This window comes from Triplophysa rosa, linkage group LG2, assembly GCF_024868665.1.
Source record: "Triplophysa rosa linkage group LG2, Trosa_1v2, whole genome shotgun sequence".
Lineage (NCBI taxonomy): Eukaryota > Metazoa > Chordata > Actinopteri > Cypriniformes > Nemacheilidae > Triplophysa > Triplophysa rosa.
The window spans coordinates 28,537,717-28,555,628 of NC_079891.1; the positions used below are offsets into that span (position 1 = coordinate 28,537,717).

Below are 17,912 nucleotides of genomic sequence, written 5' to 3' on the forward strand. Positions count from 1 at the left end.
TAGTATTCTCTATAGTAAACTGTATTAAAATGTGTTGACATAATAGTGTAATTCATACATTCACATGATTCATATGAATTCATACCCAGCATAAACACCTATAAACATTCACACATACTTTTACACTTGCTGCATGCATGCACCAATAAATAATCGTGTTTACATATTAACTTGATCCTTACATGTACACCTACTACTACAACTCTCTTCAGCTGTGATTTATTTACCATAATAAACAAACACCTTATCGCTTACATATATAGCACTCAGCAAAGTCACTCTATAACGTCTTCAGGCCACACTGATCTGTTTATTGTTCTGCGGCTTCTGCCATAGAAATCTGCACTACGGTGCATAACGAAAGTGAAAGAGTTTTTCAATCAGGTCAAACCAGCATGACTGTGCTTTTCAGCTCATATCTGTAAGTGGCGTCGGCCTACACAGCTCGACACGATAAATTGAAAAATTTCAAAATACAAACCCGATAGCTACTTTCCTGTGTGAATACATCATCTTAAACACGATTTGAATAAGCAGGGTAAGTAAACTTTGTGCTAAAGTGCATGCAAAATTAGCAGTTTTATTTTCGTGAGCTTCGTCCCCTGCTTGACAGATAAATATGTTTGGTAAAGTTATATCTTGTTGCTAGCATAGTTAAACTTGGTGACATTGTGGAGCATGAGTGCGAAGTGTAGTGTTTAGGCTGAAAACCATAAGTTGAATGCACAGTTGATTGAATGATCTTGTTTCCTGAAAACAATTGAGTAATAATTGAGTCAAGTCAACTTTATTTTAGGGCTGTCAACGTCAACGCATGCGATTATTTCTTCAGATTAACGCGTTAAAAATATTTAACGCCATTAACGCAACATCCGTTTTTTCTGTCATCATTGTGTAGCGTTACATTATATAATCACGCTTTTATTCATATAAAGGCCTTTAAACGATTTAGCCGCGATTTGAAATGGTTGTATTGACGTGTAGCCTACAGTATAGCTTGACAGTTTCTGGCTGTGGAACACGGCTCAACGCGACACGACAGCAGTCCTGTCTGGTGTACACATGGGCTAAAGGCTGCGTCAGAATCTGTCAGACAGCGCACCAATATTAGCATCTCTTTCTTACAAAAACACACAAGATTATGCCAGAAAGCACATTCTGTCTAGTATTTTCGCAAGCACAGTCTTCAACCAGTTAAATAAAGTCTTGAATGCAAAGAGTAGTGAAAACAGGAAGCGCATTTTAGACCTGCTTAGAGCTAGAAGGGATACTGCTACTGCCGGACGTGGTGCAAAATCTCAATAAATTACATTAGCTAACGCATATCTACCCCAACCCTAAACCTTTCCTTACAATAATAAAAAATAATAATCAACTGTTTTCAGCGTGACAAAAATTATGCGGTATTGAAGTGCGCATGCCCAGTGGAGGTAGCTGTATCCTAGTCAAAACCCTGCGTAGAGCGGCAGCTCTTAAAGGGGCCGCGTTCTTAAACGTGCTGCTGTGGCTCCTGTCACTAATATTAATCAAATAACAAAAGAATAGAAGAATTCAATGTGATTTCGTAGCTTTAATGAAGATTCTTCTGTATTTCATGTATTTAGCAGTAAAGACTGAAGAAGGAAAAGAAACAATATACAGGTGCTGGTCATATAATTAGAATATCATCAAAAAGTTGATTTATTTCACTAATTCCATTCAAGAAGTGAAACTTGTATATTATATTCATTCATTACACACAGACTGATATATTTCAAATGTTTATTTCTTTTAATTTGATGATTAAAACTGACAACTAATGAAAATCCCAAATTCAGTATCTCAGAAAATTAGAATATTACTTAAGACCAATACAAAGAAAGGATTTTTTAGAAATCTTGGCCAACTGAAAAGTATGAACATGAAAGTATGAGCATGTACAGCACTCAATACTTAGTTGGGGCTCCTTTTGCCTGAATTACTGCAGCTTTATGGAGATGCAGATTTCATTTTCCAACAGGATTTGGCACCTGCACATAGTGCCAAAGCTACCAGTACCTGGTTTAAGGACCATGGTATCCCTGTTCTTAATTGGCCAGCAAACTCGCCTGACCTTAACCCCATAGAAAATCTATGGGGTATTGTGAAGAGGAAGATGCGATATGCCAGACCCAACAATGCAGAAGAGCTGAAGGCCACTATCAGAGCAACCTGGGCTCTCATAACACCTGAGCAGTGCCACAGACTGAATCGACTCCATGCCACGCCGCATTGCTGCAGTAATTCAGGCAAAAGGAGCCCCAACTAAGTATTGAGTGCTGTACATGCTCATACTTTTCATGTTCATACTTTTCAGTTGGCCAAGATTTCTAAAAATCCTTTCTTTGATACTGAATTGGATTTCATTAGTTGTCAGTTATAATCATCAAATTAAAAGAAATATACACTCACCTAAAGGATTATTAGGAACACCATACTAATACGGTGTTTGACCCCCTTTCGCCTTCAGAACTGCCTTAATTCTACGTGGCATTGATTCAACAAGGTGCTGAAAGCATTCTTTAGAAATGTTGGCCCATATTGATAGGATAGCATCTTGCAGTTGATGGAGATTTGTGGGATGCACATCCAGGGCACGAAGCTCCCGTTCCACCACATCCCAAAGATGTTCTATCGGGTTGAGATCTGGTGACTGTGGGGGCCATTCTAGTACAGTGAACTCATTGTCATGTTCAAGAAACCAATTTGAAATGATTCGAGCTTTGTGACATGGTGCATTATCCTGCTGGAAGTAGCCATTAGAGGATGGGTACATGGTGGTCATAAAGGGATGGACATGGTCAGAAACAATGCTCAGGTAGGCCGTGGCATTTAAACGATGCCCAATTGGCACTAAGGGGCCTAAAGTGTGCCAAGAAAACATCCCCCACACCATTACACCACCACCACCAGCCTGCACAGTGGTAACAAGGCATGATGGATCCATGTTCTCATTCTGTTTACGCCAAATTCTGACTCTACCATTTGAATGTCTCAACAGAAATCGAGACTCATCAGACCAGGCAACATTTTTCCAGTCTTCAACTGTCCAATTTTGGTGAGCTCGTGCAAATTGTAGCCTCTTTTTCCTATTTGTAGTGGAGATGAGTGGTACCCGGTGGGGTCTTCTGCTGTTGTAGCCCATCTGCCTCAAGGTTGTGCGTGTTGTGGCTTCACAAATGCTTTGCTGCATACCTCGGTTGTAACGAGTGGTTATTTCAGTCAAAGTTGCTCTTCTATCAGCTTGAATCAGTCGGCCCATTCTCCTCTGACCTCTAGCATCAACAAGGCATTTTCGCCCACAGGACTGCCGCATACTGGATGTTTTTCCCTTTTCACACCATTCTTTGTAAACCCTAGAAATGGTTGTGCGTGAAAATCCCAGTAACTGAGCAGATTGTGAAATACTCAGACCGGCCCGTCTGGCACCAACAACCATGCCACGCTCAAAATTGCTTAAATCACCTTTCTTTCCCATTCTGACATTCAGTTTGGAGTTCAGGAGATTGTCTTGACCAGGACCACACCCCTAAATGCATTGAAGCAACTGCCATGTGATTGGTTGATTAGATAATTGCATTAATGAGAAATTGAACAGGTGTTCCTAATAATCCTTTAGGTGAGTGTATATCAGTCTGTGTGTAATGAATGAATATAATATACAAGTTTCACTTCTTGAATGGAATTAGTGAAATAAATCAACTTTTTGATGATATTCTAAACCAGCACCTGTATTTAATAAAGACATTAGTTGCAAAGCCAACAATATTAGAATGTTTGGCTTTCATTCATAAAATGATGCTGTTAAAGAAATGTGTTGTTTCTACATTCATTTGGAGATAAAATGTGAAATTATTAGAATGTAAAAGTATATTTAAAACATCAAAGCTGTGTGTGATTAGTTAGTTCATTTTTTTAATCGATTAACAGCACTAAAATAAGCATGTTAAACAAAATAAATAGTGTATGTTTAATTTCACTATACGTGTGCGATTAACACACGATCTGTTTTCATCCCGACACTGCGCTGAATTTTACAACTGTTGTGTCTGCAGGTTGAGGATAACTCAAGGATGGAAAAAGAGAGCTCCAAAACTAGTTCAGGTGTGTGCGTCTTACGAACGACAACTAACTGCTTGTTAAAAGGCTTTACTTTTGTGTGTTTTTATGGGTCCGTCTGGATGTTTTACACTTTTGTGCAGTATATGTGAGTCTCCAAGTACAAGGCTAGAGTTTAAAATATAATGAATTTGTAATATATGTTATATATTGCAATATATGTGACAAGCAGTTGTTAGGGTCAGCTATTGACCAATCAAAATCAAGGAATGGATCATTTTATAGATCTAAATATTAAATTCTTGACTTTTGTTGATAATAATGATCAAGTGGGATTATATACACTCTCACGCACTCAATACCATTTTACAGATGGTATTTTAATGTTCCATAAAGGAAAGTAAAAAATACCCCCATCCCACTATTGTTCAGATTGTGTTTTATTATGTCAGAGAAACATTCTGTACTGTATTTTAAAGGCAGGTACTAATTGTAAGTTCATTTTGACATGATCATATTTGTTCTGATTTGTTCTTTGTTTGTTTTCCCCATGCCAATTCATTTTTCAGAGGGAGTCAATCTATGCATAGTTGCAGCTGGGAAAACATATGGAACTAATGTGAGAATGATTGACATTCTAAGCGACCGTATTCAGAATTTGAGTACAGTTTCTTCAGTGGATGAAAGCAACGTTGTTTTGGTTTTCTGTCCTATCGTTTCACGAGCTGGAACTGATATTGAAGCAGCACTGAAACGATTCACAGACTCCACAGGTTATTTACTGATTGTCAAGATTTTAATTTTATTAAATACTTTGTTTGAAAGTGAAACATTTAATCGGACTTTAGACAAAGCTCTCTAAATAATTTCCGGTGTTTCTTTAAACAGCCTCTAAACTGAAGGTTCTAGTGGTGCTACATCACACATTTGAGCCAGAGAAAACTGTACCAGACAGCAGCAGATGTGTCAACAGGACAGATATACTGACAGTGGACTGTCTGTTCTATGAAGACACAGGATTACTGAAGTGTCAGAAGAATTATGACGCAATCGACAAAGTTGTGAAATGGTTAATACAGCAGGTATTAAAAAACATCCCATACAAACAATTAAAACTGTTCTGAAATGTTACTACTAATATGCTCATATTTTTTCTGCAGGGGAAGAAAATTGGTGTCAATGTACGTCCATGTCAGAGTAGGTTAAAGTCCCTTTTGTTGTTCATTTTAATTTACTGGATTTGAACATATCAGACCTTCTGCTTTTATGTAAATATAGGATGCTAATTTAAGATCTTTGTGTTTTCCCTGCTTTATCACCTAATGCCCAGCTCCCTCCAGGAACAGCTTTTCAAAAATGGTCTCAATTCTCACAATGTCGGTAAGCGTAAACACACTTCTGTTCAATACTGCAAAATACAGAGTATAAACTTTAGAACCATTTTATAAAATAAAATCGCCAAAAGTGCTTTGTAACCATTCTGATGTTCTACTTGGACATTCAGAATTGATGTAGTTTAATCTTTTTAACATTCTGACCTATAATGTTAAATTACAGCCTCTTAAATTAATTACCTTATCCTCCAGCGATCAAGCAATATGTGTATGCAGCCTGAAAGGAAATCTGAGTCAGTGCAGAAAAATATAATGGAAACAGAGAACTCCAAACCTAGTACAGGTGAGTGTACATCTTATGAGGGGGTCTCACAAAATAACTGCTTATTCATTGATAAATATTGACTTTGGCCTTTGTGTGCTTTTATGCACTAATGAAGATCAGTCTATAAGTTCTAAGGAAGATGTACTTAGGTAAATATAATAGATTTATGTATGTACACATTCTTCAAAATAAAGGTGCTTCACAATGCCATAAGAACCTTTTGAGTCTAAATGGTTCATAAAGAACCTTTAAAGTTTATTTTGTTTTCTTATTGTTTCTATTCTTTAAAATACTGACCACAAAATTAACAGGATCAATTACTCCTAATTCATTGACTCTAATTAATTGCAAAAAAGTTTACAATTGCTTATATTTAAATGTAAATACTGATTAACAGATTATGTTCTGATGTTATTGGGTAAATATGTATTTTAAATTAACGTTTGTTAAACAAAATGTCACATTTCATTTTATTTACTCATATTATTCTTGACAGAATAAGTGAAATATGATCAGCAGTACCAAGCTGTATATTATAGAATTTACATGAGTTTTAAGTGGATCTTCTGTAAACTATATATGTAGTGTGCGTAAAATTATAAAGGCTATTCTTTGTGTTATCTTTCAGAGTTGTGTAAAAAATCAAAGCACATTGAAGAGACAGAGAGACGTTTAGCAGAAAGTGACAAGAAGATAAAACATTTGGAGACTGAAAAAAATGACCTTCTTAAACATACAGATGAACTACAAAAGCAAATTCAGCGTAAGGACAAAACAATAGAAGAACAAGACAATCTTCTCAAAAAAACAAAAGAAAAACTGTCACAAACAACCAGAGTGGTTGAGGAGAAACAGAAACAAATTGTGGAGAAAAACGAAAAACTAGAAAATATGAAAAAACTGATAAGTGAGAAAGAGACAGCGCTAAAGAGTGCAGTGGTTGAGATGGAAGCCAGTAAACTTCAGCTAACTACACTGAGAACAGAACTACAGGAAAATGTCAGACAGCTACAAGATGAGAGAATAATAAAGAAACCATCTTCACAATCAGCTGGTGAGTTACATACAGTTCAAATTAATATTGGATATTAAAAAATACATCAACACCCTGATGTGGCTAATATGCATCAATTATTATTGGTTGTCATATATTTAGAACTGTTCATCTTTTGGCTAAAACGACATACAATTTGATATAATGTTTAGTTTTTGAATATGATTTTAAAATAATAGTATTCTTTTGTCATAATTGTTGGTGTGTTTCTATTTGAATTTATCAGTAACTTTAAATAATTCTATATTAATTCATGAATGGTGCAAAAAAACTCAGTTCAAGTAAGAAGAAACAGCAAGCACACCATTGAACCAGAAAGTAAGTCAAAAAGCTCCAGTGAAAATGTTTCACAGTACATATTACATAACAGAGACAAAATACAGTTATGTAATGACATTTATTTTATTCATAATTATTAACATTCAATTAATCAGTTGCAGTACACACTCTAAAAATGCTAGGTTGTTTGAACCCAAGTGAAATTAACCAAGAAAATTTAAAGTCATTTGTAACCTGTACACTTTTATACTGTCATTGTAAATAAAGGCAAAAAGACCCTAAAAACATAATTTATAAAATGATTAAGTAATTTAACCCAGCGGTTAGGTTTGTCTGCATTTGTCCCAACAATGGGTTCAAACACCCTAGTATTTTTAGAGTGCATCATATAATCAATAATATATTCTGTTCTTTTTTCTAGTGAGTGGGGAAACCTCAAATCCAGGATGTTTGGATTCTGGATCAGAGCTCAGGCTGGTTCTGCTGGGCAGTGCTGGATGTGAGAAGAGCTCAGCAGGAAACATCATCCTGAACAGAGAGAAGAATCAGACTGATACATCAGCAGAGACACAGAAGAGTGAGAGCAGACAGGAGGAGGTGGATGGGAAGCAGGTGACTGTGGTGGAAACTCCTGACTGGTTCTGTCCTGAACTCTCTCTGGAGGAGGCGAGACAAGATGCGAGACGCTGTATCCGTCTGTCTGCTCCAGGACCTCACGCCTTCCTCCTGGTGATACCAGTGCAGAAGTCTGCTGGAGTAAAGAGAGAGATGATGGAGGAAATGGAGGAGATTTTGGGGGAGAGATGTTGGAGGAACAGCCTGGTCCTTTTTACTGTTACTGATGAAGAACAAGAGAAGAACATTGAGGATTTTGTTCAATCGGGGAATCAGGAGATCCAGAGACTTGTAGAGAAATGTGGGAACAGGTTTCACTGTCTCAACATTCATCAGAGTGAAGATGGTTCACAGGTGTCAGAACTGCTGGAGAAGATTGAGAAGATGGTGGAAGGAAACACAAAGATTCAGCAGTGAGATCTACTTGCAGACTGAAAGACATGTGAGGGAAAAAGAGGAATTTAATAAAACACAGGAAGATACAATCAGGCTGGACAGGGAAGAACAGAAGGTTTAATTCAAATTTATAGCTGAGTGCAATCTAAAACTATATATCAATACGACGCTGCAGTGTTGTCACAAAAGAGCTAATCAAAAGAAAATATAGAAAAATCTATTTTAATTGCTGTTGTTAGATGTTTTTTTTTTATTGTGACCTTAGCTATTGATTCCAAAAACATTGGTCTTTACCTATTCAAGTAGATAGGACGTAGTGTTGTATAACTGAAATACTGTAGCTGCCATGAGTGACATTTAAAATATAGCCGCCTAGGAATTTAATACATCTATAAATTTAATTAATATTGATGAATGGTGATGCAACAACCTACAGTCATAATGGAGAGCAGTCATACGAGTCTTATCATTAATAATTGCTCTGCTTTTTAACATCATCTCAGAGCATCCAACTTGTGTCTAAATCATCTGAACAAGTATGTTTTATGCAAGTTTTCAAACATATCTAAACATATTTAATAGTTGTGGGAGAAAACCATGCAATGTACAGTAAGGGTTCTGTGTTGTTGTTGTTTTTTATTTTGTTACAGGTGTGTGTTGAGTACCATGTGTATACCTGGCATTTTCTTGTTGACAATTATTGTTGATGTGTACAGTACATGCAGTTTCATGCCATTCTCTTTTGTTCTTAGTCATTGTCTCATAGTTTTAAAATAGCCTAGGCCTACCTTTCATGTCGCATTTATTAAACATTCTTGGGGGAATGATCCTAATAAAGGAAATACACTCAGAGAACTGGCTTCTGTCCTTTTCAAGAGAAAAACGTTTATTCCTGGCCAAGGAAGAGATGTATCCAGATTGCATTTTATGTTAAACAGCCGATAATGAATAACAATTTAACATAGTTTATACACACAACACGCCTACTACAAGTGAGTGCTGGTCTAATAATCGGTAAGATCCCCGATGTACAGCAGGTGGTGCTGTGTTCATGTTGCTGTGTTACAGCAGGCAGAACTTCAGCGACAAAGTGAAAGTGAAACACCAATCGTGTTTGCTCTTCTGCAAATGTTATAGCAATTTTAGCAAATATCAGGGAAGACGTGGGGTAAAGGTAAGTGCAGTGCGCCGTGTAAGTCAACAATAAAACAGCAGATGGGTACTGTTTAAGGTTTATGTGAACATTTTACGGACAAATTGACTGCTGCGTCATGTGCAATGTAACATGCATTTAAGCGCAACACACATTAAATGAGCGACATATAGGCCTACATACTGACCACAATTGTCTAAAATATGTTTTGATATTGTGTTGTGTCAGTTATATAATAAGATGAGGAATAAGTCGCTGAGATCTTCCGTTGTTGCTCGATAGTTCACCCCAAAACATAGTAGAAATCTGTCGTGAATTACTCCCTCTCTAGTTGTTCCAATCCTGTATAGCCTGCATTGATTTGCTTGGTTGAACACAGAAAAAGATATTTGGAAGAATGCTTGTAACCGAACAGTTCTTGGACCCCATTGACCATAGTAGGAAAAATGACAAAGGTAGTCAAAAGTGCCCCAGAACTGTTTGCTTTCCTATTCTTCAAAATATCTTCTTTTGTGTTAAACAGAACAAAGACATTTATAAAGCACATTTTCCTACTGTGGTAGTCAATGGTGGCCAAGACCTGTTTGGTTACAAGCATTCTTCCAAATATCTTTCATTGTGTTCATCAGAACAAAAAAAGTACACAGATTGGGAACAACTCGAGTCTGAGTAAATGATGACAGAATTTTTATTTCTGGGTGAACTGGTCCTTTAAACAAGAAAGTCTTAATAAAGCAAGAAGTGCACTGTTGTTGTTTGTGAGTGAAATACATTGGTATGCAGATTTAAAAATGGACTTGTAGATGTGAAGAGAAAGGTGAATTTATGTTTGTCAGTATGTAGTATGTATGTCAGTTTGTTCAGACTTACATAGGATGCATATATGGCTGAAAAATTAGAAATGAGTCTAACGATTACAACTTTGATCATGAATGTGAAGGTGAACGTGATTTTTCTGGTGCCCTTTTTTCCCAATTATTTCCCTCTGATTTTAGGGCTGTAAAGGTAAGGGTTTGGTTTATGGGTGGGATTTTTAGGTTAGAGCATACTTTTGACGGACGTTGTTCCAGGAAATGGATATAATTTAAATAGCTAATGTGAAATAGGCTAGTGATGAATTCAGTACGCTATACACAATTGCAGACCTGTGAATTTTGACTGTGTTTCTTCTTCCCGTTTAGGACAGAAAAATGGAAGACCTATTTGGCAGTAAGTTTTAATTATTGCATTTTTTACATTGATTTTGCAATATCAAACATTCAAAGGCATTCTATATGTGTGTCATCATTGCACAAAAGCTGTCTGTTTGCATTGTGTGTGAGGGGGGGGGGTGCTTTTCCATTACAGATTAGTTTAAAGACTTGTTTACACTCATCCAACTAACTACAACAAATGGCAACAAACTTGTTCATTATGAATGTGGGTGTTCGTTAGATCAGTGTAAATTAGCCTTTAATAGCACATTTTGGCTCAAGTTTTTAGTTTTGTACTGAACCTGAAAACCTCTGACAATAGCACATTATTGTGTTCTGTTTCTGTGTGTATAATTGTTTTAATTACTACAAATGAATTGAGATAAAAAAATAAAAAACTTGGCAAAACACAGGCTCTTCTTCTATTAACACTAAGCTGCAGTATATGGAGGACCAAGACTGCCACATAAATTCACATTACAAGTGACTTTGTCACAGCAAGTCGCCAGGGCAACTTAGGTCGCTAGTGGGTGTTCCCACTACTGGTGACATCACTGCAGAACTTGAGAGGAGGAGAATCACGTTAGCTTGTCATCTTCTCTCCAGTTGGCTGTCGCTCGCCTGTGTAAAAGAACGCAATCATGCTGCTACACTTCCTTGTGCTGTACATCTTGTTTTATATAGGGGTACACACACCGTGGGCATCTGGCGGTGGTGTTCCCATATAAAAATGTAGTTCCAGTTCTGCGTGCCTCGTTCATTGTGTGACCATGCTTTGGGTTTTTGTCTGAATGCTTGTTCACATATGCAGTGTCCGAAATTAATTTCTGTTTAATTTGCCATGTAATGGCGCCAGTAGCGAACAGTGACGTTTGAGCCTTGGCCGCAAGCCAAACCACCACCCCCCCAACCCACACACACACCTAACCTTATTTTACCTAACTGTGCTTTCCTATAGAAAACTCACCACATGATACATTTACAATGCTACTCCAGACTTGAAACGCGACAAGCCGAACAACACAGCAAGACAGTTATCACCAAAATAACACGCAATACAAATACAAATCATTATTACGCATGTGCATTATGATCGATGTGCTGCATGTATGTGCTCTTCAACGGAATAATGGACCGGGTTGCACACACATGACCGACACTGCCTCCCAGTCTGATCATAAAACCAACACAGACTAACGTACACAATACCAGTTTAAAAAGCGACAGCTTGAGAGCGCTTTCAGCAAAGAAAACCTACACTAGCAGACAGTAAACAGAGATTCACCTGCGAATAAACTGATTATAATAAATCTTAAAATTAAACTGGTAACGTTACAGTGAAGTAAACGTATGGAACTGACTGTAGTAAATTTACCATTTATCTGATAAAATGTCACTGTAATGCAGAATAACAGCAAATATGCACAATATATTAAATTTAAGTAATAAATAACTTACAATTTGATGGTCAAATTACTTGATAACAAAGTCTTTAAATGTGCATTTAAAATGACTTATTACTAGTTATTGTTTTATTTATCTACGTTTTAAAACATGAATTTAAAAAAGAGTTTAAAATGTTATATATTTACACATATTTACAAATGTTTTTTTTTCATTTATTGTTTTATTGTTCAATTAAACTACATTTAAAACACAAATTTAACTCGTTTTAAAAATGTCTATTAATACCTCCATTTAAAAAAGGATTTATTTATTTAACTTTTTATGGTTTAATTATTAAATTGATACATTTATGCTTCCTTTTATTTTTAAGTGGCAGTCTTGTTCCTCCGTAGCAGTAAAATGGTGTTGCAAAATAAGTAAAGTAAAGTAAAGTGAGTAAAGTAAGTGTGGTAACTATTAGCTTAGAGTTTTTTACTTGAATTAGATGTACAATTTTTACTGCTGTTGATGCTGCTTTTTGGTTTATTGTTGAAATTTGCGTAAAAAGAGCATAACTTCAGTGAAACACTGATATGCAAATTTGGTGAGAATTCTCTATTATGTCAAAAATGTCTGTGTCGTTTATCTAAAAATTATTTTTTGGGTCAGACCGGTCCTTTCAAAACTGTTGCCACACATGTAGCAAGAAAACAGAAAGGTCTGAAATGCCATTGCCTCTTTATTCATTTTATTTAATTTGACATGTACAATTAAGTTGAAGATATTTACTGAAAAAGCATTTCACTCCCTGTGCACTTTGCATAACTGAAATGAAAAACTTCAAAAAGTGTTTTGTGATATGAGTTTTTAAGTCCTCCTTTCTTTTTCTTCTTTCCTCAAAGGTCATTTTGAACTCATCATCCCTAAAGAAGCTGAGAAAACTCAAGTTGAACTGGGTTCTGAAATCACTATACCATGTCACCTTTCTGCTGGAGCACAATATAGCGTTGTCACAGATATAAAGTGGTTTAAGGAGACAGACCTGGTGTGTCATTATGACAACAGACAGGTAACAGAGGGGATGGGTTACGACAACAGAGTGCATCTGTTAACTGAGGAGATAAACAAAGGAAATGTTTCCTTATCACTGGAAGAGTTCAAAGAGTCAGATTTTGGAGATTACCTTTGTCAAGTCACCTGTGGAAGCAGAACAAAAGAGATAACAATAAAAGTAGAAGGTCAGTATTTCAATGTCATATTTAACATTTTATATTAGTAAATTACTATATATTAGTGGAAGTCAGTTTTCCAGGTTCCACCTCCTTGAACATTCTTGTCTCTCACGTACCTCTTCATGTCAATACACAATGTTTTACACATGCATTTTCAGGAAAGGTTTGAGGTACATGATGAGTTCAATGGGGTTACTGTACCTTACCCACAAATTCTTCCTCAGTCTAGCCGAGCATTTGTGGGCTGTCAGGAAAATTGAAAAAATCCAATCCAAAGCAGCTCCACCTCAAGCATCAAAAAGACTTGGAAATCTGTTGCTAAAGTCTGAGTCAGATGTCATCTTTTATAGATATTAATAAGAAATCCATAGAGGAATAAACGTCTGCAGTGATATTGCAGTTTTTCGAACTCTTTTTGCAAATGCCCACAGGGTAGCATCCGTTTACTACACCAGATAGCACAGGGCACCATCAGAGAGGTCTTGTGGAATGCATGCCTCAGTGCATTGGAGCTGGTTTGTTGTCACACAGCAGACCAACAGCATATTATGGTCATAATATTTTGGATTACCCAAATAATTGAGACATCAGAGCAACTTTAAAACTTTTAATCTTTGTTATGGGCCTTATACCATATAAGTATATATAAGAGTATAAAAATGAATGATTTAAATAAAACATTTTGAATAAATGAACAAGATGTGTAAAATGAATCAACAAATGCTAAAATAGAACAAAGATTGGAAACTTGACTTGGACTCCATGTCAAAGACTGCTATTGTCACTGCTATAGTATGAAAGGGTGTGCCTGCTGGGCAACAATTTTTGGTACTTTAGGACGGGTGACGGAAAGTTACAGTATGTTTTCATTGCACTAATCTTTATTATCAAAAGTAAATGATATGATATGTGATGTGATCATGTAAAATATATATTTTAATTAAAATAACAAACAAAGGTATTGAATGCTAAATTAACAGTTTTTACATAATTTTTTCACAAAGGATTGCTTTGAAAATGTATTTACAGCCACGGAAAAAAAGAATAGACCACTTCAAAAATATTGCAACTTTCATGCCTCTTTGCATTCTGTCTTTTTTTATATTGCTGTTGGGTATATGTCATTCCTGAAGTTTGATTCTGTTGAAATTTAATAGAAGCTGCACTGGAATTGACACAATATATGCAGAAATGCTGATTAAAGACAAAACTGGAGTGCTCTCTTATTTTTTTCTGCAGCTGTATATACAGTATGTATATTTTTATATTTTGATGTGTTGTTATATATTTTAATTTTCATATATAGTGCAGACACGTACAGCATTATTAAGCAGTGAGATACAAGATACTTTACTATATTAGGCATTTAGGCATGAGAGCTCATATTGATTATATTATATATATATCGACATATTGCTGTGTTTCATCTAGATTTCAGCAAAAAGAAAAAAGAGAGGAATAAAGTGATAGGATATACAGTTGGAGCAATTGGACTAGCAGCACTACCAGTAGCAGGAGTAGCATTAGCAGTTGGAGGAGCAATATATGGAGCATTAGCTGCAGGAGCAGCAGTAGCAGGAGCAGCAGCAGCAACACTAGTAATAGTATTCCAAATAATTTTTTCAATGGTAAGTGCTGTTTTATTGGAACTGATCTGCTTCTTTCATTGACATTTATAAACATGGTTTTCATTTATTAAGTTTACATATTAATGAGAATCAAAAAGTCTGAACTTAACTGTAAAAGTTTAATGGGTAAACTGTTTTATTTCAGTGTTGTTGTAAAGCATTTTTAAACGATAGACTGAATTATATGGACACATCAGCAGATATTTTCATTTAATGGTTTCATGAGTAGATTGTAACTTGCACACTTTCATTCTTCACCTCCACAGATAAACAGAACATATAGTGGGCAGGAGAGACAGGCAATGGAAATATCTCTTCAGTTGGCAGGTAAATACCACTGGTTAGTCAGAGCAAAGTTATCTTTAAAAATGTGCAAAATACTGGCTTTTTAACATAGTCAGTGATAATGTAATTACCATTCATTAGACTTGATTCTTACCAGCAAGTGCCTGAGGAAAATGGACCAACCACATGCCTTTTGTAATTTTATTGGCCTGGAGGTGGGAAAGTAATGGCGTACTCTTTAGAAAACACACCATGTTTCACCCAAGATTTGCACTGCTGGCACTGTTAAAACAAACAAAAAAAGCATTTGGCATTGGCATGAGTGACTAGTTTTGTCATAGCAGCCCTACACTGTGGAGTTGATGACTAACAGTTTTGGTAGAAACAAGAGTGTCAAGGGGAACCATTTACATTTACATTTATTCATTTGGCAGACGCTTTTATCCAAAGCGACTTACATTGCTTTATCCTATACATTTATACATAGGCATACAGCAATCCCTGGGATCGAACCCACAACCTTGCGTTGTTAACGCAATGCTCTTACCACTGAGCTACAGGAAACCATTTAATTCTGTAGTAAGTTTAAATCGCCAGTGTTAAAAAAGGTCAAATTAACACGCACAGTGTATATATAATCCACACTCTCAAAGTGTGGATTATATAAACATCGTGAGTGTTAATTTGACCTTTTTTAACACTGGCGATTTTGCTGTGTGTATATGTACTTTCCAGGATAGTGTTAATGATTATCTTACAATAGATTATATGGACACATTAACAGACATTTTGTTTTACTGGTTTAATTTCATGAGTAGATTGTATTTTGCACCCTTTTTTTCCCTTAATTCCATAGTTAGAACATGGCAGGAGAGAGAGGCAATGGAAAGATCTCTCCAGTTGGCAGGTAACTACCACTTTAATGGTTAGTTCAGAGCAAACTTAACAGCATTTGGCATTAGCATGAGTGACTTAACGTTTTGCCTTTTTTCTAAACACAAGCATAATGCAGAATATAGAGATATTTCAGTAAAGTACCTGTATTGCCTTAACTTCAAATGTGCAACATTGCATGTTGATCAGACATAATCTATGGAGAATGTTGTATGTAGTCTTGTGCATTTTAGACTACAAAAGTTACATGGTCACATGCATTTTTGACCTCTGTATATCAACTTTTTCTAAACACTGACCATTAGTAATCTGATCACTCAAAACATCTTAATACCTTGTCTAAATAGAAGCTATTTTCATACTTAATAATGTTTATAAATTAGTTTAAAAAGCTACGTTAGCATCTAATAATAATCATTACATAAAACCATAAAAACATACAATATGTATTTGTGTTAAATATAAGGTCAACAGTAAGAATATTCTATTGTCAAAATTGTTTGAACCATTCTACTATTTTCTCCCATTTCTAGAAAGAAGAAACAGCTTAGACAGGAATCCTCCAACGAGTAAGTTACAAGTCTAATATACCTTTATTCACTTGATTTACACTGCTTTACAGAGGCAATTCACTGCATAAATATTGAACATTAATTATATCAGTCCGTGGATTACAAAAACATTTAAATCAGATATTCTGCTCTGCTTTATAGTGAGTGAATGACCCTAAAGTCCATAGAGCCCAGTGTTTTATGGATCCGAGCTCAGGATGGTGAGTGCAGCAGGAAACATCATTCTACGTGGAAAGAGCCTGGAGAGTTAGAGAATCAAAGAGCAGAACGGCACTTTCTGACAAAATCGGAAAACACTTGCCAAAATAATTTAACACACCTCCATTAATAATGTAACAATGAAAAAACTGCCTTTATTTTGTGTTATATCAGATAAGGGACAGTGAAAGACAGCGGGCAGTGAGTCTGTCTTTTTATTAGTAGCCTTCTTTGTCATGTGGAGAAGGGTCTAAAGACTGCTGGGGAAGATTGAGAACATAGTGGCTGGAACAACAACGAGAAAACATTCTGAATGTTTTATGTAAATGTACAGCTGTAACCAATAGCATAGCTGAGCTACAGTCATTGAGCAGTTGTAGAAGTCTAATCACTGATGCATCATTAAATATCATTATCATGCAAAAAATATAAAATTGACTTACTAAAGAAACTTGCTGAATAAATACTTTTTTAGACGTATATACATACTGTATATCATGATTAAAATACATTTAAATATAAGAAATGTTTACCATATTTTTAATATCTGCACATTTTTAAGCAGTTTTATGCCCTCGACCCGTTTTAATCATTTTTTTTTACTTTCTCAAGAGGGCAAAAAGATGTTAATACTGCAACTGGCAGTATGATTGTTAATACTGTATCTGTAAATATACTTCAAGTAAATGGTTAACACTTTAAACAGTGTTTAAAACCACAGATGTGACACCCTTCATTGCTATGAAAATCCTTTATTTAATTTTTTTGTAAAGCAAAATACATGCATCAAAAAAGAAAAACAAGCACAGCTTGGATTGTTGAAAAACTTTAATTGCAATATCATATATTACAATGTAGGTCTTTTGCAAAAGGCACATTTTATTTAGACAAAAATGTTAAAAATGTACAAATGTTATTTGTAAGTCGCTTTGGATAAACCTGTCTACGACTGTAAATAAATAATTGCAAATGAAACAATTAGACATTTTCTTAAAAACTTTCAATAAACTAGGTAAAACTGAATAAAGAGCATTCAGTTTTGTTTTATTGTGTGTTTTCTCTGGAACAGAGAGTTGGCAGTGGAGTAGGCCGTTCAGCACCTTGTAAGTGTCACTTGCTAAAAATACTGTAACTCCATTTAATGTTCCACTTTAAAGGTGTTTTGAAATAAATACCTTGCCAAATGAAGACCAAATGGATAAAAACGACAGAAGTATACATGGAATTGTAAAAAGTGAAAAAAACAGAACACTGTGATTCTACTGTATATTCATAACCACTCCATATTAGT

The 17,912-nt window shown here is 35.6% G+C and overlaps 2 protein-coding genes across 3 annotated transcripts; both read left to right on the forward strand.

The window, feature by feature from the left end:
• The first annotated feature begins 347 nt into the window (after positions 1–347).
• Positions 348–8,927, forward strand: LOC130549581 (GTPase IMAP family member 8-like). 2 transcript variants are annotated; one of them, XM_057326829.1, is made up of 10 exons: positions 348–538; positions 4,074–4,122; positions 4,647–4,850; positions 4,966–5,159; positions 5,238–5,274; positions 5,408–5,457; positions 5,664–5,754; positions 6,365–6,790; positions 7,067–7,108; positions 7,491–8,927. In XM_057326829.1, the coding sequence occupies exons 2-10, from the start codon at positions 4,092–4,094 to the stop codon at positions 8,099–8,101; spliced, it is 1,686 nt and encodes a 561-aa protein (XP_057182812.1). In that variant the 5' UTR covers positions 348–538; positions 4,074–4,091; the 3' UTR covers positions 8,102–8,927. The 2 variants fall into 2 exon arrangements, with proteins under 2 accessions (XP_057182812.1, XP_057182821.1); XM_057326838.1 differs by lacking the exon at positions 7,067–7,108 and having other exon boundaries at positions 349–538.
• Positions 8,928–9,156: 229 nt separating this feature from the next.
• LOC130546041 (uncharacterized) lies at positions 9,157–17,898 on the forward strand. The gene is made up of 8 exons (XM_057321086.1): positions 9,157–9,254; positions 10,415–10,442; positions 12,715–13,050; positions 14,476–14,672; positions 14,939–14,999; positions 15,814–15,864; positions 16,385–16,420; positions 16,565–17,898. The coding sequence occupies exons 2-8, from the start codon at positions 10,424–10,426 to the stop codon at positions 16,573–16,575; spliced, it is 711 nt and encodes a 236-aa protein (XP_057177069.1). The 5' UTR covers positions 9,157–9,254; positions 10,415–10,423; the 3' UTR covers positions 16,576–17,898.
• Positions 17,899–17,912: the final 14 nt, after the last annotated feature.

Bases quoted from the DNA above. Each gene is read 5' to 3' on its own strand.
- LOC130549581 (XM_057326829.1), top strand. From the start codon at position 4,092: ATGGAAAAAGAGAGCTCCAAAACTAGTTCAG. The intron at 4,123-4,646 runs GTGTGTGCGTCT...TTCATTTTTCAG, and splicing joins GAGCTCCAAAACTAGTTCAG to AGGGAGTCAATCTATGCATA. The intron at 5,458-5,663 runs GTAAGCGTAAAC...CTTATCCTCCAG, and splicing joins TCTCAATTCTCACAATGTCG to CGATCAAGCAATATGTGTAT.
- LOC130546041 (XM_057321086.1), top strand. The intron at 13,051-14,475 runs GTCAGTATTTCA...TGTTTCATCTAG, and splicing joins GATAACAATAAAAGTAGAAG to ATTTCAGCAAAAAGAAAAAA. The intron at 14,673-14,938 runs GTAAGTGCTGTT...TCACCTCCACAG, and splicing joins TCCAAATAATTTTTTCAATG to ATAAACAGAACATATAGTGG.